Here is a 16,128-nt window from a genome sequence, read left to right as displayed (position 1 = left end):
CGTGCCGTGTCAACAACCAAAATTACATTTTCTTTCAACTCTTCTTCTTCTTCGAACCTCCTCCCCCTCCCCCGACCGCGCGCCGGCTCATCTTCAACGTGATTGTAGTTGTCTCTGAAGGTGTCTGCATCCTACACAGATGTTCCAAGGCCGCCAGTCAGTGGTCATTCCTCCCACGACCTTTCAAGTACGTCTCCAGGTTAGGCCATACTTACTCAGCTCAGCTACAACGGCCATTGATCATTTGGACTTCGCCAGTTTCGCATCTTCTCAAAAAAATCCCATAAACAATTTACTTCACGTACGGAACGGCTCGTTCCTTGAAACACTTCGTCGATTATTGCTTTAAAATATTATTAAAATTCATTACTTCCTCCCTATCGAATTATAAACGTGGAATAAGGTTGTTCGTAATTACTTTTCGTAATTAACAAATTCAAGTACGCGCCAGTTTATTACCAAACAGAGGCCGCTGTTCGTGTATGTGATAAGTTTTCATAAAATTACACGTGCACTTGGAATCGGGTCAATTGTGTAATTGGGTTTTTTGTTGATATTTTGAAAAATTCTAATTTTCTGCGAATTCGAATATTCCATCCATCTTTCTAGAGAAATCCACTTTTTCTCTGAACCAAAAGAAAATGTCTATTTGTAAATTTTTTTCCGAACCATATTTTGGGGTATGAAGTTTGAAAACAGAAAAAGGCATACCCAAAATTGTATTCAAAGACGTGCAATCCTTGAAGCATTATCATTGTAATGAATTAAAATTAAAAGACATGCAATGTTGCCGACTTTTATCGATAATTGTCGAATTTTTCTCCAAATTCTAGAAAAGAACTGTCCTTTCTTTAAAAGGCTCGAGTGTTCACCGATGTGAATAATTAAGTGTTCTTCCCCGCAAATTTTTTGACCTTCTTTAGTTTCAAAAACGTGTTTTTTATGTCAAGAAATGACTTTGTACAGTTATTAGGCCTACGATTGTACATAAGATTGAACAAAATATGTATGTATATCGAAAAAACGCCGAGAGATTTGAAAAATATTAGGTCACGGTTTTTGTAACAGGTTTTTTTTCAAAAGATTCCACTAAACTACTACATATATCGAAATTTGCAAAAAAACGAAAAATTTCCAAAAATCAAAAAAATTATCTTTATCTCCTAAGGTTTTGTAATAAGTTTTGTTTCAGAAGATTCCACTAAATTTTCAAAACTTCAAAAATCCGAAAGATTTCGAAACATCGAACAATCTGAATAGTTTAAAATGTAACAATTTAAAAAAATTAAAAACGGTTTTTTTGTAATAAGTTTTGCTTCAGAAGATTACACTAAGTAAATGATTAAACACCAAAATTTCGAAAAAAGGAAGATTTAAAAAAATGGAACAATTTAAATAATAAAAAAATTGTAATATTTAAAAACAAATTAAATATGATAATATATCGTAAGAAGATTCCACTCAATTTTCAGATATCAAAACTTTGAAAAAAATTGTAACATTTAAAAAAAATTAAGTAGATGCCGAGGTAGTTGGTCGAGAACAGTTCCTTTTAATTAGAATACCATGAAAGATCAAATTAATGTGTACTCTTCCCCCTTCCCCGCCTCCTGTCACTCGAAAAAGAGTCGCGCAGGAAAGTTATTGTTTATATGCAAACCAACTCAATGAGACCTTTCATTCGAATACCATGAAGGTAGAACATGCTTTCACCCCCCCCTTTCTCCTATCGCAAAAGTTTTACTTGTCATACCTTCGCGGTATAGGCTACCTATTGCAAAAAATTCCACGCCTACAGAACAATTTCCCCTAAAAGTAGTTAAACCGCAGAAATGAGTCTGGACAGACGGATAAATATTTAACACATAAGGCAATAGAATGCGCCTGTGTAGATATAGGCTTTTTTGTCCACACTATGCTTATATAACTTCTGAGACATTCTTTTTTTTAAGGTTTATTTTGCAGGTTTTGCATGTTATCATTAAAAATATCTAGAAGTTTCTACATATAGACGCAAGTGTATTCGCACAGGAGAAATTTAACTAAAACAAAAGGCGGACCCTAATCAGATCGCTTGGGTTGTATCTGAATCTATCAAAAAATCTTTTATCATATTATATAATCTACACCTGGTTGGTAGGCAACACACATTACACACATAATGATAAAAAAGTAATGGCACTTTTTAGTTAACTCAAACTTCTTTCTGATCAGATAAATCTGGTACTTAGAAAGATCGCTACGAAAATGTTGTATAATTTATATAATTTTCATTAGGTTTAAACTTTTCTTAATTAATCTAAAATGATTACAATAAAAACAAAAGGAAATTCCAATTAAGTTGATTCTACGCCACTTTAAATATCCTGTACCTTATCTAGAGGATGTTATGTTATGTTACTGTGATTTCCTGAAATAAATATGCTGTATTTCCCAGTAACTCATCGGCACAAATCAATACGCATCCCTAAGGTGAAATTGTTTTAACATCTGCAATATAGAAACTGAAATGTCCGTTATTACTTATTAAGGAATAAACTTTCTAATATAAATTGAAATCTCTTTTTAATCTCGCTTACATAATTAATTTATTAGATGGAATCCGCACAAAAAATCATAGTTTTTCCTAGAATACCCGCCTACACTGATAAAAGTACCCAACAAAAGGTGTTATTAAAAATACATGAGGTAGGAAACTTTCAAGGTGAAATAATCAAGAACAAGTTTTGGACATTCCAATAGCTTTCACTACCTACTCAAAACTAAGATAAAAAGGTACTTACGCCTCGGCCTCGATACTCTTCAGCTTAGCCACATAATTTGATGGAATGTACCCTTCCTGTCGCGTACGTTTGCTTCTGGCCAACCACCAATCTCCCTGCGTGTCGTTTAGTATCTCCAAATGTTCACCTTTTCTAAAACTCAAGTCCTCATCCGTTCTCGCATCATAATCGTATAACGCCACAAAGATCTTTGCGTTCGGCAGATCAGGTTCGGTCGTATTAACTATAACGGGTCGAATCGTTTCTTGAGGAGGTGTCGGTATCGGATTACTCTGTATGGTAACATCTTCGATGGTGTTTCCCACATGTCTGATATTACTGTCTATTTCTCTTCGGTCGGGAGTATTACTACAGCAATTGCCCATTTTGGTGGTGACATTAAAAGGTAATTGTCCAGATTTGTCTCTTCACTTATGGCACTATTAAGGATACCGTTCTCACTTTAAGATCACAACGCGCGGGGAATATATAAAAAGTTACATTTTTCGTACCTAAATTTATCGATTACAATACAAGGAAAATCGTTATAAAGTTCAATGAAGGAAAAATACTTTCACAAGGAAATTTGACAGCAATTTTCATTTTTTGACATGTAGGATTGGTAATCGAAAGTGTCTCACGTCCCGAAAACTGTCGTAACGTACATCACACCCTTAGATCACATACAGGATGTTAAAATTGAAGTCAAAACTATGTAGTAGATAATGAAATGATAAAATGGGGAAAATTGCATTTTTATCACCCGAAAAAATTAGGTTGTTATATGCTTAATACATCACAAACAATAATTTTGGGGTTATTTCACAAACATAATCTTTATACTGATTTTTACGATCATCAATTAGATGTAGGCGTCAAGGGTGGAGTCAGGGGGGGGGGGCTCACACAGGTTCAAGATACTTTTCATCTGACCATTCTACTTCCGAAGTATTTTTGAAAATTGATTTCAAAAAATGCATTTATTGAAATGAGCAGGAATACTTTACTGATAAAGGTAAAAGAAAAATTTCCTCAGTATTACAGTTGCTTCTCACAAGCCTACAGAGATCAAACGATCCTTTATTACAGAATGTCTAAAATTTTCTCAAGACGAGGGGTGCAGCAAAGGGACCCGGCGGGCCCAGCACTATTTGCAATAGTAATTCATCCAATTGTCATAATCGTGCCGTCGGAACTCAACTTTGGGTTCCTGGATTTGTTGTATTTGTTTGGGTTAGATTACTATTATTAATATTAGTTAATTTATTTACTGACATATGTGTTCAGGCGAACATTGATTATACACATCTAATTAGAAGCCCCAAACCATATTTTGTCACAAAAATCAACCTCGGAAAACCAATCAATGATTAAGTATTAATAAAATCGTAACAATTGAAAATAGAATTGAGATTAGGGTGTTTTATCATTCTAGTGTTTTTAAACTGTGTTTACTGATTAATGATCATCTGTGAAATTGGACATGATTACAGAAATATTAGTAATATGTCTGTGTTTATTAACATTAAAAAATGCACATACATGTATATTTATATAATTTTACGTTAGGTTTAAAAATCCTATCCAGCAAAGTGCTCAGTCTTTGAAAAAATAAATATTCTAAATTTATTGCCCTAATTGGCGATGCTAGGTATACCGAAAAAGAAACAATTTTGAAATTCAGTATTGGAGAGTTTAATAATTGTTGTCTGCATTGCATAACCAATAGATCTGTATCCCTTTTAATTGAGCAGTTTTGAAAATTGGAATACTCTGTATATTATAATAATGTTATGGGTCAATGCAGATTAATTACCACCGAATGATATTCAAATAAGACATAATGTTTATGCACCATTTCCGCATGGTTATGCCAAATATTCTACATATAACACTTATACACTTCAATAAATATAAAAATATCAAGTTATGCTTCTAAGAGACCATCCTTAAGGCAAGAGTTATTAGAAAATATTTCTTTCTAATAACCGTCACCAAGAATACAACGTCCGATAACACTGTCCACTCGAGTGGGACTACTAATCCTTCGAACACCAATTAAAATCTATTCTAGGTATTGTTAATTAAGCAAGCAATACATTAGTGTTACTTAAATATTAACTACACCCTGTATAAATTACTTCTCATACTCATCTGTGTTAAAAAAATCTTATAGACTAGATTAAAATGATTGCACTAAAAGAAAGACGCCCTCAAAGAAATTCATACAGGTAAAGTAGTCAGTATTACATTAACACAATTACATCAAATTACTACATTAATGTGAACCTAACCTTATCTACAAATTATGAGAAACAACATCATGGTTTTCAAAGATAAAAATTGAAAATGATGTTTTTGCACCAACTAAAATTACCCAACTCACAATTTTAGTTGGCGCAAAAATTCAAAACAGTCAAAAACTCACTTTTCATATCACAGGCATTTTGAGGCATACCAATAAAAAGAAATTGAAGCATTTGCCGAAACTCGTTGATTTGGTCATACCTACTCAAATAATTTTAACCGCTTTCTATCACACACAATTTTTGCTTGTCACGCATTCCGAAAATACCCAATAAATTATATAAATTAAGTTTAAAAATGAATGGTAGTAGTAAGTAATAAAGTAGTTAGTGGTCAGATAATACTAAACTACCCCATTTTCGATATTAGTCACAGCATTTATAGTGTAAACATTTACAAAGATTCCGTTAAATAACCCTCCCCAAAGGCTCCAAAATTAACTAAGCGAACCCAAAATTCACATCTATGTGTACGATTTTGCAAGTGAAGTAACGGTGGTGGCGGCTTGCGCCGTACATACATACACACACTCGCACACATAATTATGCCAAATTGTTTTTAAAAAACATTGTAACAAAACTCTAAGAGTATAAGGCCCAATTTGATCAAGATCAGTAATTTGCGTCAAAAAATTTAAATAATAATCACTAGCACGTGGTATCATGGTGGAAATGGGTGGTGGGAGCCGTCGGGGTCGCTGCCTCATAGAATTGCGCAGCACCTACAGTAACGCTGGCGGGAACCTCCGGCGGATGGCGGTGGTGTGACTGGCGCAAAGTACGCGTGGACCTTTATATTTGGTAAATGGCTCTGAAACAGAGTTAAGTTAATACCGACAAACTAAAATTAAAATTGCGGTTTCCCTTTTAGTCGGCTTTTACGACAGGCAGGGAAAACCGGAGGCCTATTCTTTTTTACCCGGAACCTCCACGGGGATTATTACTTTTACTAATAACTTACATCTAATAGATCATAGTGTATTTGTGTTTATGAGGTCAATAAACGTTATTATTTTTATTATTATATAAATTAGTTAATAATGCCAAAGGGTTATGGTTCAAAACATAATACACAATTCCGAGTTTCTTTTAATTAGAGCATTTGAAAAGATTATTCAGACACTGAAGAGCAAACGACTAGATCACTGTAAAATTATTCATAGGCCGTAGTTGGAAGACCGTCTCTTCGAGAAAGCAGCTCCTTTATTCACAGGATAGTTTTCTATTCGGATAGCAAAATCATTGTGAGAAAACGGCATATAATAATAATAATAATAAATGCCTTTATTTCATTACCTTGCATAAATATATAAATTAAAATAAGTTGTAAATGTAAAACAAAAATTTTAATTAAGGTAAAGAAACCTAGTGGCGAGGTTCAGCATTGGGAGACAGCTCCTCTTGCTGATCTTCCACCTAACCACGAAAACAGACAAGTGGAACTAAAAAAAGTTTGTTTGCTTTTATTAGAGGAACCTACCATAAAAATTTCATTCACATTGCTTCACAAATAAATCCCTAAAGCAGATGCAGAGCGCTTCGCTGTGACCCTATGGGGTCATTAAATTTGACCCATTTTCAATAGGCTTGTTATATGTGGTATATGTGTCAACTGTGCAAAGTTTGAACAGAATCGGTCCAAGCGTTTGACAGTTATCGTGTTCACAGACAGATGGAATTAGAATGTTAGCCACCTTTGATTATATGCTCATTTGTTTCTCATTCAAATACATGTCGAGATAATAATAATAATATATTGACGGACAGTATCCATTATAAAAATTACTAATAACTTAACCATACAATTTACGTTCCACTTCTCTCCGGAACTTCGAAAAAGGTACACTAAACATGTTAATATTAAGTTCGTTTGCATCTGAGCAAATCTTATCGACTGGTGTAAACATGGCATAATTAGTTCTATGCATGTTAATGTAAAAATGATAAAGATGACATACCAGTAATCTAATAAATGTCACTTATTATTATTATTAATATACTCAACTCAAACTCTTGCCATGTGATCATTTACCTAACAACAAATTACAAATTATGGGAAACGTGCCCGGATGCGAGCCGTAATGAAACACATTCCAAATGCAAATTAGGCCAGCCATTGGGGATCTTTATTTGGAAATACCTTGGGAAGTTTCAAAATTTTACAGGTTTGAAGGTTTAGGTGCGTAGAACTAAAATTCACAAAATCTACAATTCGCAACTTGCCGCCAACGACCCCCAATCTGGCCAAAATGGCCGCCAAAAACGATTTTTGGCAGATATCTCCAAACTGTCCATTTTTTGAAAAAATATATGAAGAGCAAAATTAAAGAGGAGAAAATTTCTTACAAAAAATGTAATTTAAAGTTAACCCTTAGGCAGAAAATATAACATTTTGTGTAAGTGTTACATAGAGTCGATGTTCCAAAATATGGCAAAAAATTTTTTTGTAAGAAATTATCTCTTCTTTAATTTTGCTCTCTACATATTGTTTTGAAGATATATGCGAAAACCCGATTTTGGCGGCCATCTTGGTAAGATGGCGGCGCCGGTGGCAAGTAATGAATTGTACATTTTGTGAATTTTAGTTGTACACACTCACTGTAAACCTGCAAAATTTCAAAACCCCCCGAGTTATTTGCACATAACCCCTCCTTTGGGACCCCAATCACTGGCCTAAAAAGTAGCTGCTTGCCCTTATACAGGGTGATTCCTATAGTACCTGCCACCGTTTGGGAGCGTATAGGGGGTGCCTAGGGGAGTATTTTGATATAGGACACTTGGGGTCGGAAATCTAAAACAAGGGCGCCAGAACCAAATTTATCTTCTGGAATTTCACGCCTGTATGTAGGCAACCCAACCGACCGACGTTTCGCGCGGAGCGATGCAGAGCGAGTTAGCGCGAGGAAGCGACATGGGAGGAAAGGAGGGAAAACGACAGTCAAAAGCAATAACGTTTACAAGTGTTCAACGTGGCCACCGTTGTTCTCAATGCACTTCCTACATCTAGCCAACTATTATTATACTATTGCCATAGTGTTTATTCACTTGATACGCGTCGTTGCAGACGGGATTTCGTGGGTTTAAACAAAATTCTGATCAAGTGTCAGCCACACATCGCCGCCTGAGATCGCTCCGTGTGCACCGCCGGCCGGTTGGGTTGCCTACCTACAGGCGCGAAATTCCAGAAAGTAAATTTGGCTCTGGCACCCTTATTTTAGATTTCCGACCCCAAGTGTCCTATATCAAAATACTCCCCTACGCACCACCTACACGCTCCCAAACGGTGGCAGGTACTATAGGAATCACCCTGTATATGATTTGGATTACAAACACAGCCTCATTGAAAATAATGATATACAAAGAGGCTAAAGACAGTGATTGTCTAAAAATCCAATACACCTCTCGTAAATTTGGTACACTTACTCGTAATCTACGAATTCCTACTCTAGTGATGAGTTGACAATCATAAAGTTCAACGCGTTGCAAGTTATGACACGAAGTGAGATGTTCCAGTGAAGCATCAGTGACTAGTGGACAATTGTCTAATTCTAATACAGTTAGGTTCTCAGCAGCGCATGGTGACATCGATAAATGCCTAATTCCTTCATCGGTGATCAACTCACAATGTGACAACGTCTGAAATGGAAAATACTGCGGTTTACTCTGTAAAAGACAAACTTCAACTTACCAAGTACTCAATTCTAGGACAACCCATTGATAGATGTATCAAAGTTGCATCTGTAATTAATACGCACTCGTCCAAGTCCATTTTCTCTAAATAACGACAGCTCTAGAAATTGCAACAGATAAGTGTGATTGTCGCGAAAGAACAGAAATGAGATTACTCTGGCCAAGGCTTGAAATGCGGCATCGGTGAATTGAGAACAACCGGCGACTTCGAGCGTCGATAGAAAGGGGCACTGTTGGGCTAAAGCTATTAAAGATGTATCTGTTAACTTCGAACATCCTGAGAGACACAAATAGTGTACCTTGCTGCATTTTTCGGCTAATGCTTGCACAGCTTCATCCCTTATGTTCTAAACATAAAGTAATTTAAGTACTAAAAATAGATTTAGTTGTTACCAAAAAAATGTTACCCAAGTAACATTTAATCTAAGAAGCCTAGAAGGGCTATACAAGTCTCAAAGTTCAAGAGTTGCCCGAGTGTTTTTGATAGCATTTTTTGATATGCTATGACAATCATCGTGGATTGTGTAATGAATCCGCAAAATGGATTACAGTAGCTAACAGGTCACCTACGCTAGACATCCCAGACAGTGAGAGACAATCCCACAATGTACCAGATAGTAAGACTCTCACGTACGAGTTAGGTTTTAAACTGACCTGTTCAAAATAAGGCAGTTTAACAGACCTGTTAGGCCCAGATGTAAATATACTACAAGAGCTCATTTCATATTATAACGGCAAATTGGATTTAAGCATCTGGCGAGTTCAATCCCAACTAAAATCCACCAACAAATGATTGTAAGTACAGATTTCCTTTTTAAACGCGGATACTCGCGGAAATCTCAGAGGCAAGCTCTATCGCTTTTCTGTTTGCTACATATAACTTTTGGAAAATTCCAGGATAGAACCATGTTTCTGGAAACCCTCACAGGGAATTATACGTCTTTCCATATAAAAACCGGTGCACGTCATTGATTTGTGTATCAATTTCAGACATATGCTGCAACACTGCAACATGTACAAAAAAAAAACAAGTGTGCGAAATCTATAGAAAACTTGTCTGAAATTGATTCATAAATCAATGACGTGCACCGGTTTTTATAGTGAAAGACGTATAGCATCGTCCATCTCAAACCTAAGTAAGATGAAGATAAAACTTATGACAGAGGTGGTCACAGGCCACTGTCGGTTGAACAAACATTTGCACAAAATGTGACTGACAGACCTTTATGCAGGGGTTTTGGTGAGGAAGAAGGAACACCACACCACGTCATATACCATTTAGGCTACACAAAGGCAAGGGAACGCTTACTTGGAAATGAAAAAATTACACAAGAGGAAGTAAAAAAGGTTCGCTCTATCAAAACCCTACACTTTGCGAAGAATACAGGCATTCTTGAAGGGTAGACAATATCAGGGATCACAACAGAAGAAAAGGTTGCAGTTGCAGGAACCGATAGGACCCCTACTATAGTACAATAACAATAATCCATTTTAAGTAAATGTAAGTAATTTTGTGACCCGGAAAGTATCACTTTTGGACACCCCCCACCCCCTTCTCAGCAACCTACCATCAGGTGCTTCTATATGCAGTGTCTAATTAACTGCCCCTAAAATATGGCCACACACATTTTGATTATTAAAATCAGTTGTTTATTGAAACAGGTGAGCATATCCATTACGCCAATAACTATATCCATTATAATCAACAAATACATAAAGTATAGATTTCATATTACCTCATCATTTTATAAAGGTTCACATTGAAAAAATGAAGATTTTCTGCTCTACCAACTGAACCAAAAACGGAGTATGGCAGGAAGATAAAATATAGTTTGTGTGTAGTGGGTAAATCTAGTCCATAACTTTTGATTGAGACGTCCGATCGAAGAAGTACGAATTGTTTTGGATTCTACGCACCAAAATTAATAAGAAAAAGTGTTTTCCCGAGAAATTTTGGTGCAGTCGATTTTTGGTAAAAAAGGAAGGTTATACACTGCTTTTTTTTGAGCCCCGAAAAAAAAATTGTCTCAGATCGACCCGGAAAAAAAATTTTCTTATAGAATGTGGCCTGTAGAATCCATAATTTCAAACAGTTCCAAGATTGGGCTTCTAGTTCAAAAGTTACAGCCCTTTGAATTTTCTTACGAAATTGGTTTCTAGTCAGAGGCGGGCCAGGTGGAATTGCATGGGTTACGGGCCCTTAAAGTATTAGTGTAGTAATGAAGGTGACGGGAGGGTAGCTCTGCGGTGCACCACAAAAACATTTTTTGCTTCATTTTAAAGTACTCCTTTTTCGGAAATCAATTACAATACAGGTTTTTTTTTAAATTGCAGCTGATAATTAAAAGTAACAAAATATACAATCCAAACGAGGCGCGTCGCCTATCATTGTATTTCAGCACTTTCATGCTACGCCAAAAAATGATAAATTCATTGTAAAACACTTCAATTAAAACAGAATTTTTTAACAACCTAACATCAACCCCAATTAGAGAAACGTGTTAATAATTTATTAATAGTGCAAGAAACTAAATACAGCACATACTTATAAATTTCCAACGGGCCATTATGACGTACCGGGCCAGTCCGCCCCTGGGTAAATAATTGAAAATTTTACCCAAATTTGGACATCAACCCAAAGTGATTTGGCAAAAAGGTTTCTTCTTTCACTAATGAGGGACTTAATATGATCTAGTCCCTCACACGGACGGATGGATGGAACAACGCTCAGGTCAATGACAGTAATAGTGCATCAAAGTCGTTAATTTCCCCAATGGGCTTATATGGCTTATACCGATTTAAATAGTTTAATATACAAGGTTTTCCTAAATATGATGTAAATACGGAAGAGGTTAATTCTTTGGATTATTTTATGACATATAAACAAAATGTCCGCAAACGCTAGATTACCGATCTACAGGGTGTTACAATTTGAAAATTTTTAAGTTTTTTCTTTATATCTCTTGCAATTTTTGAAATATTTCGTTCAAAATTGAAATTAAAGTTATGATATCAGTCAATTATCATTATGTGTATTTTTGTGAGAGGTTGATCTTAAAGAGGATCATCAAATTAAAACTACAGCATTTATAGGTAGGTAATATTTTACGACCACCTTTGCATACTTGTGTTTCGTACATTTCGAAGAATTGAGTACCATAATAAGAACCACTGTCATTACTTAATCGGACAAATCTCAAAGTACATACTAGGCGCTAATCTTTTACTTAAAAAAATTTAAAAAAAAGCCTCAAGACTATCATTGTCAACTAGCCAGGTTGCATGAATTTCGGAAAAAGAATAGTTGCTAGGATTAGGGCTGGGCGATTACGGGTAATAATCGATAAATTATGAAAAATAATCGATTACCTGAAATCGATTAATCAAATAATCGATTAATAGATTAATGGATTAATCAAATAATCGATTAATCAAATCATTTAATCAAATAATCGATTAATCACCTAATCGTTTAATCAAAAGTCGTTAATACAAGGAGTGATAAATATCTGTGATTAATGTTAATTACAATCAACCCATATTAATCACAACAAAGTATCCGACCCTTCTGAATGCTTCAGTCAATTATCATTATGTGTATTTTTGTGAGAGGTTGATCTTAAAGAGGATCATCAAATTAAAACTACAGCATTTATAGGTAGGTAATATTTTACGACCACCTTTGCATACTTGTGTTTCGTACATTTCGAAGAATTGATACCATAATAAGAACCACTGTCAGGACAAATCTCAAATAATTATAATCTTTTACTTAAATTTAAAAAAAACCTCGACATCATTGTCAATCTCGCTAGCTAGCTAGGATAGACCTGTAAATTCCCAAATAGATTTGGCAACCCTTCCAAATTCTAAAACAAATGTTAAATCTTGATATGAATACAATCAACCCATAACTTGTATGACCCTTCTATGCTTCCATAAAATAAATATAAATACTTACACTACAACCAAGCAAGTTGATTATCTCTAAATTCTCGCAGAATCTCGCTAGACATATGACGGCCCTCGATGTAATCTGCCTGCAGCCTTTACTAACGAAACTTTTAAGTTTAGGACATCCTCTGGCCAGCGCCTCGACGCCACTCTCAGTAATGTTACTACACCAACTAATATTAATATGCGATAACTGAGGGCAACCGTCACTTAACGATTTCAGAGATAAATCGGTAATGGCCGAGCAACTATCTAAATTTAACTTTTGCAACTTCGAGCAGTGCTTCGATAGCGACTGACAAGTTGTATCGGTAATCTTCTTACAGCCGTTCAAGTTAAGATCTTCGACGTTCGGACATAATTGAGCGAGTGTTTTCATTGAGCCGTCTGCGATCGACTGGCATCCGCGTAGTGATAGCTGCCGTAAGAAGCCGCCACATCTTCTCGATATGTTTTCTATTATTGGGCCCTAAACATTTTCCGCTTAGTACGGGTCTGCGGTCGAAAAATAATTACCTCGACATCCTTTTGAAAATCGAACAGATCAATTCGTTGCCAATTTGAACCGTCTAAGGCTAGAACGTTCCACGATTTGGAAACTTGAGCGCAACGACATAACGAGACGACGTCCAGATACGAAAATATTCTCAATATCAGCTCTTTGGGTAACTTCTTGTTAATTGGAGCGTCATCTTCGTTGAATCCTTTTGTTAACTGCAACAAAACGTTATCTACTTTATAAGAAGACATTATTATGGTCTCTTTGAAATAACTATGCCACTCTTATTTGCATACAATAAAGAATTGAAGTATTCAAAAACATTGGACCGATATTTTGCCATGTAAATTGATGCAGATCTGTTACAAAACAAGAATTAATAAAAATCCGTTGCATTAATGTGAAGTTGTAGAATTGCGTTATCAATTATCACTAATCAAACAAGAATATATATTTACACATTTTCCTTAGTAGTCAATAAGTAGCCTAGCAGTATAAAATTATGAGACGTACTGTCGAGTACCGAGTGAAAATCCCCAAAATACTATGCTCTTAAACAATCTAGTCAGCCATGCCTACTATATACACGTCTAATTGTTGAAACAATTGGCAAAATTACTCTACTCAAAAAGACATATGAAAAACATCACTATCGTGCTTGAAGGAGCTTAATCATTTTTATTTTTCCAAAAGAGGCATCTTTTTTTATATTTTAATATCCAAATAGAAACATTTTATTTTTCCACCATACACCCATTATCAGAATTTCATTCTTCGTAATTTGTCATTATTGCCACACTTTCAAGAAATTTGTTTTTAAGTGTAAATTATTTAGATAGAAAGAAACTACCTTTATTGGAAGATCACCTAAAGAAGCAATAAATTGAAATGTGGACTTTCTTTAATATGTGGGGTTGATTATAGAAGATCTAATCCTTCATTGTAATTTCAAGATATGCATTAAAAATAGGAGCATACTGTATATAAAATTATTTCCTGAAACAAATCTTAATCTGACACATCACCTTGTGATACATTTAATGAAAAATTGTTTATGCGAGATCCTCTGATTCACTTATCAACAATGAGATTTGAATTTAAGCACACAACATTCAAGGCTACCATTGTGAATCAAAAATTAACCTTCCTTATACTATAGCATCTGAGTCTTTAGCGCCCTGGCCGCTGGCCTCATAATTTTTTTTTCAAATAGCAACCCCAAATTTTTAATAAGTTATTTGAGAGATTTTTTTTTTTGTTTACCAAACCTACAAAAATTGGGATGTTTTATTACAAAAAAATTTTTTTTAAAATTCATTTTAAGTGAATATTTCTCTCAGTGCAGGTACAAATAACACTAGTGAATGTAAAATATTTTTAAGCAATATGGCCCCTTTTTTTAATTAAAAGTTCCAGTGTCGTGCAATAATTGCTATATGAATAGACTTGTATGGCCATCAAGTACTACAATCCTCAGACCCCTATTATTACTTCAGTTACCCCTAGGTTGAACTGACCCCAACACCATCGGTGTTATTATATTTAGGTACGCTAATGTTTGTACCTACCACCTATATATTAGTCTAGTGGCTCCTCAATAGCAAATAATGCAAAATTTGAAACCTTTGTTATCCAAACAGAACCACTGGGGTCTTTAAGTTAAAATCGATCTGCATCACTTTATATGTTTTTGTAAACCATTGTCCACTGTTTTTGTAAATTAAGGCCAGCCGAGACTTGGTAACTGTCTACTTTTTATTAGTATCAGTTAGTGACATTCATGTAGATATAGTGCGAGGTGTTAATGTTGTTAGTAGGTGCTCTTTTGGAGGACTACAAACCTGCAAACAATTCTTTCTAACCGAGTCAACTGCCATACTATTATAATTGGGAATCGGTCTCTTGTTTCGCTTGTTTTTTGTTTGCCACCAATGACGTCTATGCCTCGTACTACGACCGACTACATCTACGTCCTCTTCATTTTGTGTGCGAGCAGACTTGACATGCAAATTTAAATGGAATTGTGAAAAGTGCAAATAAACAAACGAACATGCAAAAAAAAGGCTTAAGCGGTTCCTCAATTTACATATTTAACAATATTTTTCTTTGTTTATCTTAGGTCGATGATCTTCACAGTTCGAAAAAAGTTCAACGTTCCAACGAGCAATAAATTTTGCAACCTTGCGATCATCTTTCCGCTTTTTGGATCTATCACATGTTTAGACATTTTGGAATAATATTTACAAAACGAGAAGAGACGTAAGTCATATCTAAGAAAATATTTCCAGCGTACGTGTTTGGTTAGAATAGTACGACATTGCCCAAAGACAAAGAAATTATAAATAAATCTGGCCGATATAATTCGATTGAAAAGTTGCTAACGAGAAATCTCTGGAGATTAAAGTAATACAAGACATACACCGAAAAAAGCAGGAAATGATCGAGTTTTGACGTTTAACGTCGAAATCAGCTGATCTTATAAACATAAGCGTGCCAAACAAATTGCACAATTTTTAATCGCAATTAAACATTCACGTACCTCCAATTTATTTCTGCTCGCATAACTCATAATCTCAAATAACTAACGGTAAGGAATTTTTGAAAAATCCACACGGACACCTTTGTGTTTTTCACCTTTAGTTTAGCGTTGCACTTCTCACAGTAACTCAACTTTAGTACGAAGGCTAGTATCGCTATGTCCTTGTAGAGGAACGAACGTCGACCAATCGTGGCCGAGCGCTTTGTTTACGACTTGCGCTATTGGTTAGAATGCGATCAAAACAAAACACCCCCGCTCCATTCTGTCTAACACAGGAAAGGTCGTTGTACAGTAATAATATACAAGCACGGCAAAAAAATAGTATGAAAAAGACACGTCTCGACTGTGTCTGGTGTACGTTGCTGCTTCCGTTAACCC

The 16,128-nt window shown here is 35.3% G+C and overlaps 2 protein-coding genes across 3 annotated transcripts in view; both read right to left on the bottom strand.

The window, feature by feature from the left end:
* LOC116160418 (tyrosine-protein kinase Src42A) overlaps nt 1–3,387 on the bottom strand; it is a 32,278-nt gene extending 28,891 nt beyond the window's left edge. Inside the window, exon 1 of the mRNA XM_031473612.1 lies at nt 2,784–3,387. Within this exon, the coding sequence (XP_031329472.1) occupies nt 2,784–3,148 (365 nt within the window). The 5' untranslated portion in view covers nt 3,149–3,387. The remainder of the gene's footprint in view (nt 1–2,783) is intronic.
* An 871-nt stretch (nt 3,388–4,258) lies between these two features.
* LOC116160419 (F-box/LRR-repeat protein 20) lies at nt 4,259–15,935 on the bottom strand. Of its 2 annotated transcripts, XM_031473613.1 has the most exons (8): nt 15,751–15,935; nt 15,053–15,208; nt 13,229–13,426; nt 12,720–13,181; nt 8,914–9,105; nt 8,757–8,858; nt 8,492–8,704; nt 4,259–5,879 (listed from the first exon to the last, which is right to left on the bottom strand). In XM_031473613.1, exons 1-8 carry the CDS (start codon nt 15,778–15,780, stop codon nt 5,772–5,774), a joined length of 1,461 nt encoding a protein of 486 aa, XP_031329473.1. In that variant the 5' UTR covers nt 15,781–15,935; the 3' UTR covers nt 4,259–5,771. The 2 variants fall into 2 exon arrangements, with proteins under 2 accessions (XP_031329473.1, XP_031329474.1); XM_031473614.1 differs by lacking the exon at nt 15,053–15,208 and having other exon boundaries at nt 15,751–15,933.
* Nucleotides 15,936–16,128: the final 193 nt, after the last annotated feature.

Source organism: Photinus pyralis, unplaced genomic scaffold (genome assembly GCF_008802855.1).
Source record: "Photinus pyralis isolate 1611_PpyrPB1 unplaced genomic scaffold, Ppyr1.3 Ppyr1.4_LG1, whole genome shotgun sequence".
Lineage (NCBI taxonomy): Eukaryota > Metazoa > Arthropoda > Insecta > Coleoptera > Lampyridae > Photinus > Photinus pyralis.
This window is presented reverse-complemented; position numbering and strand designations above follow the sequence as displayed.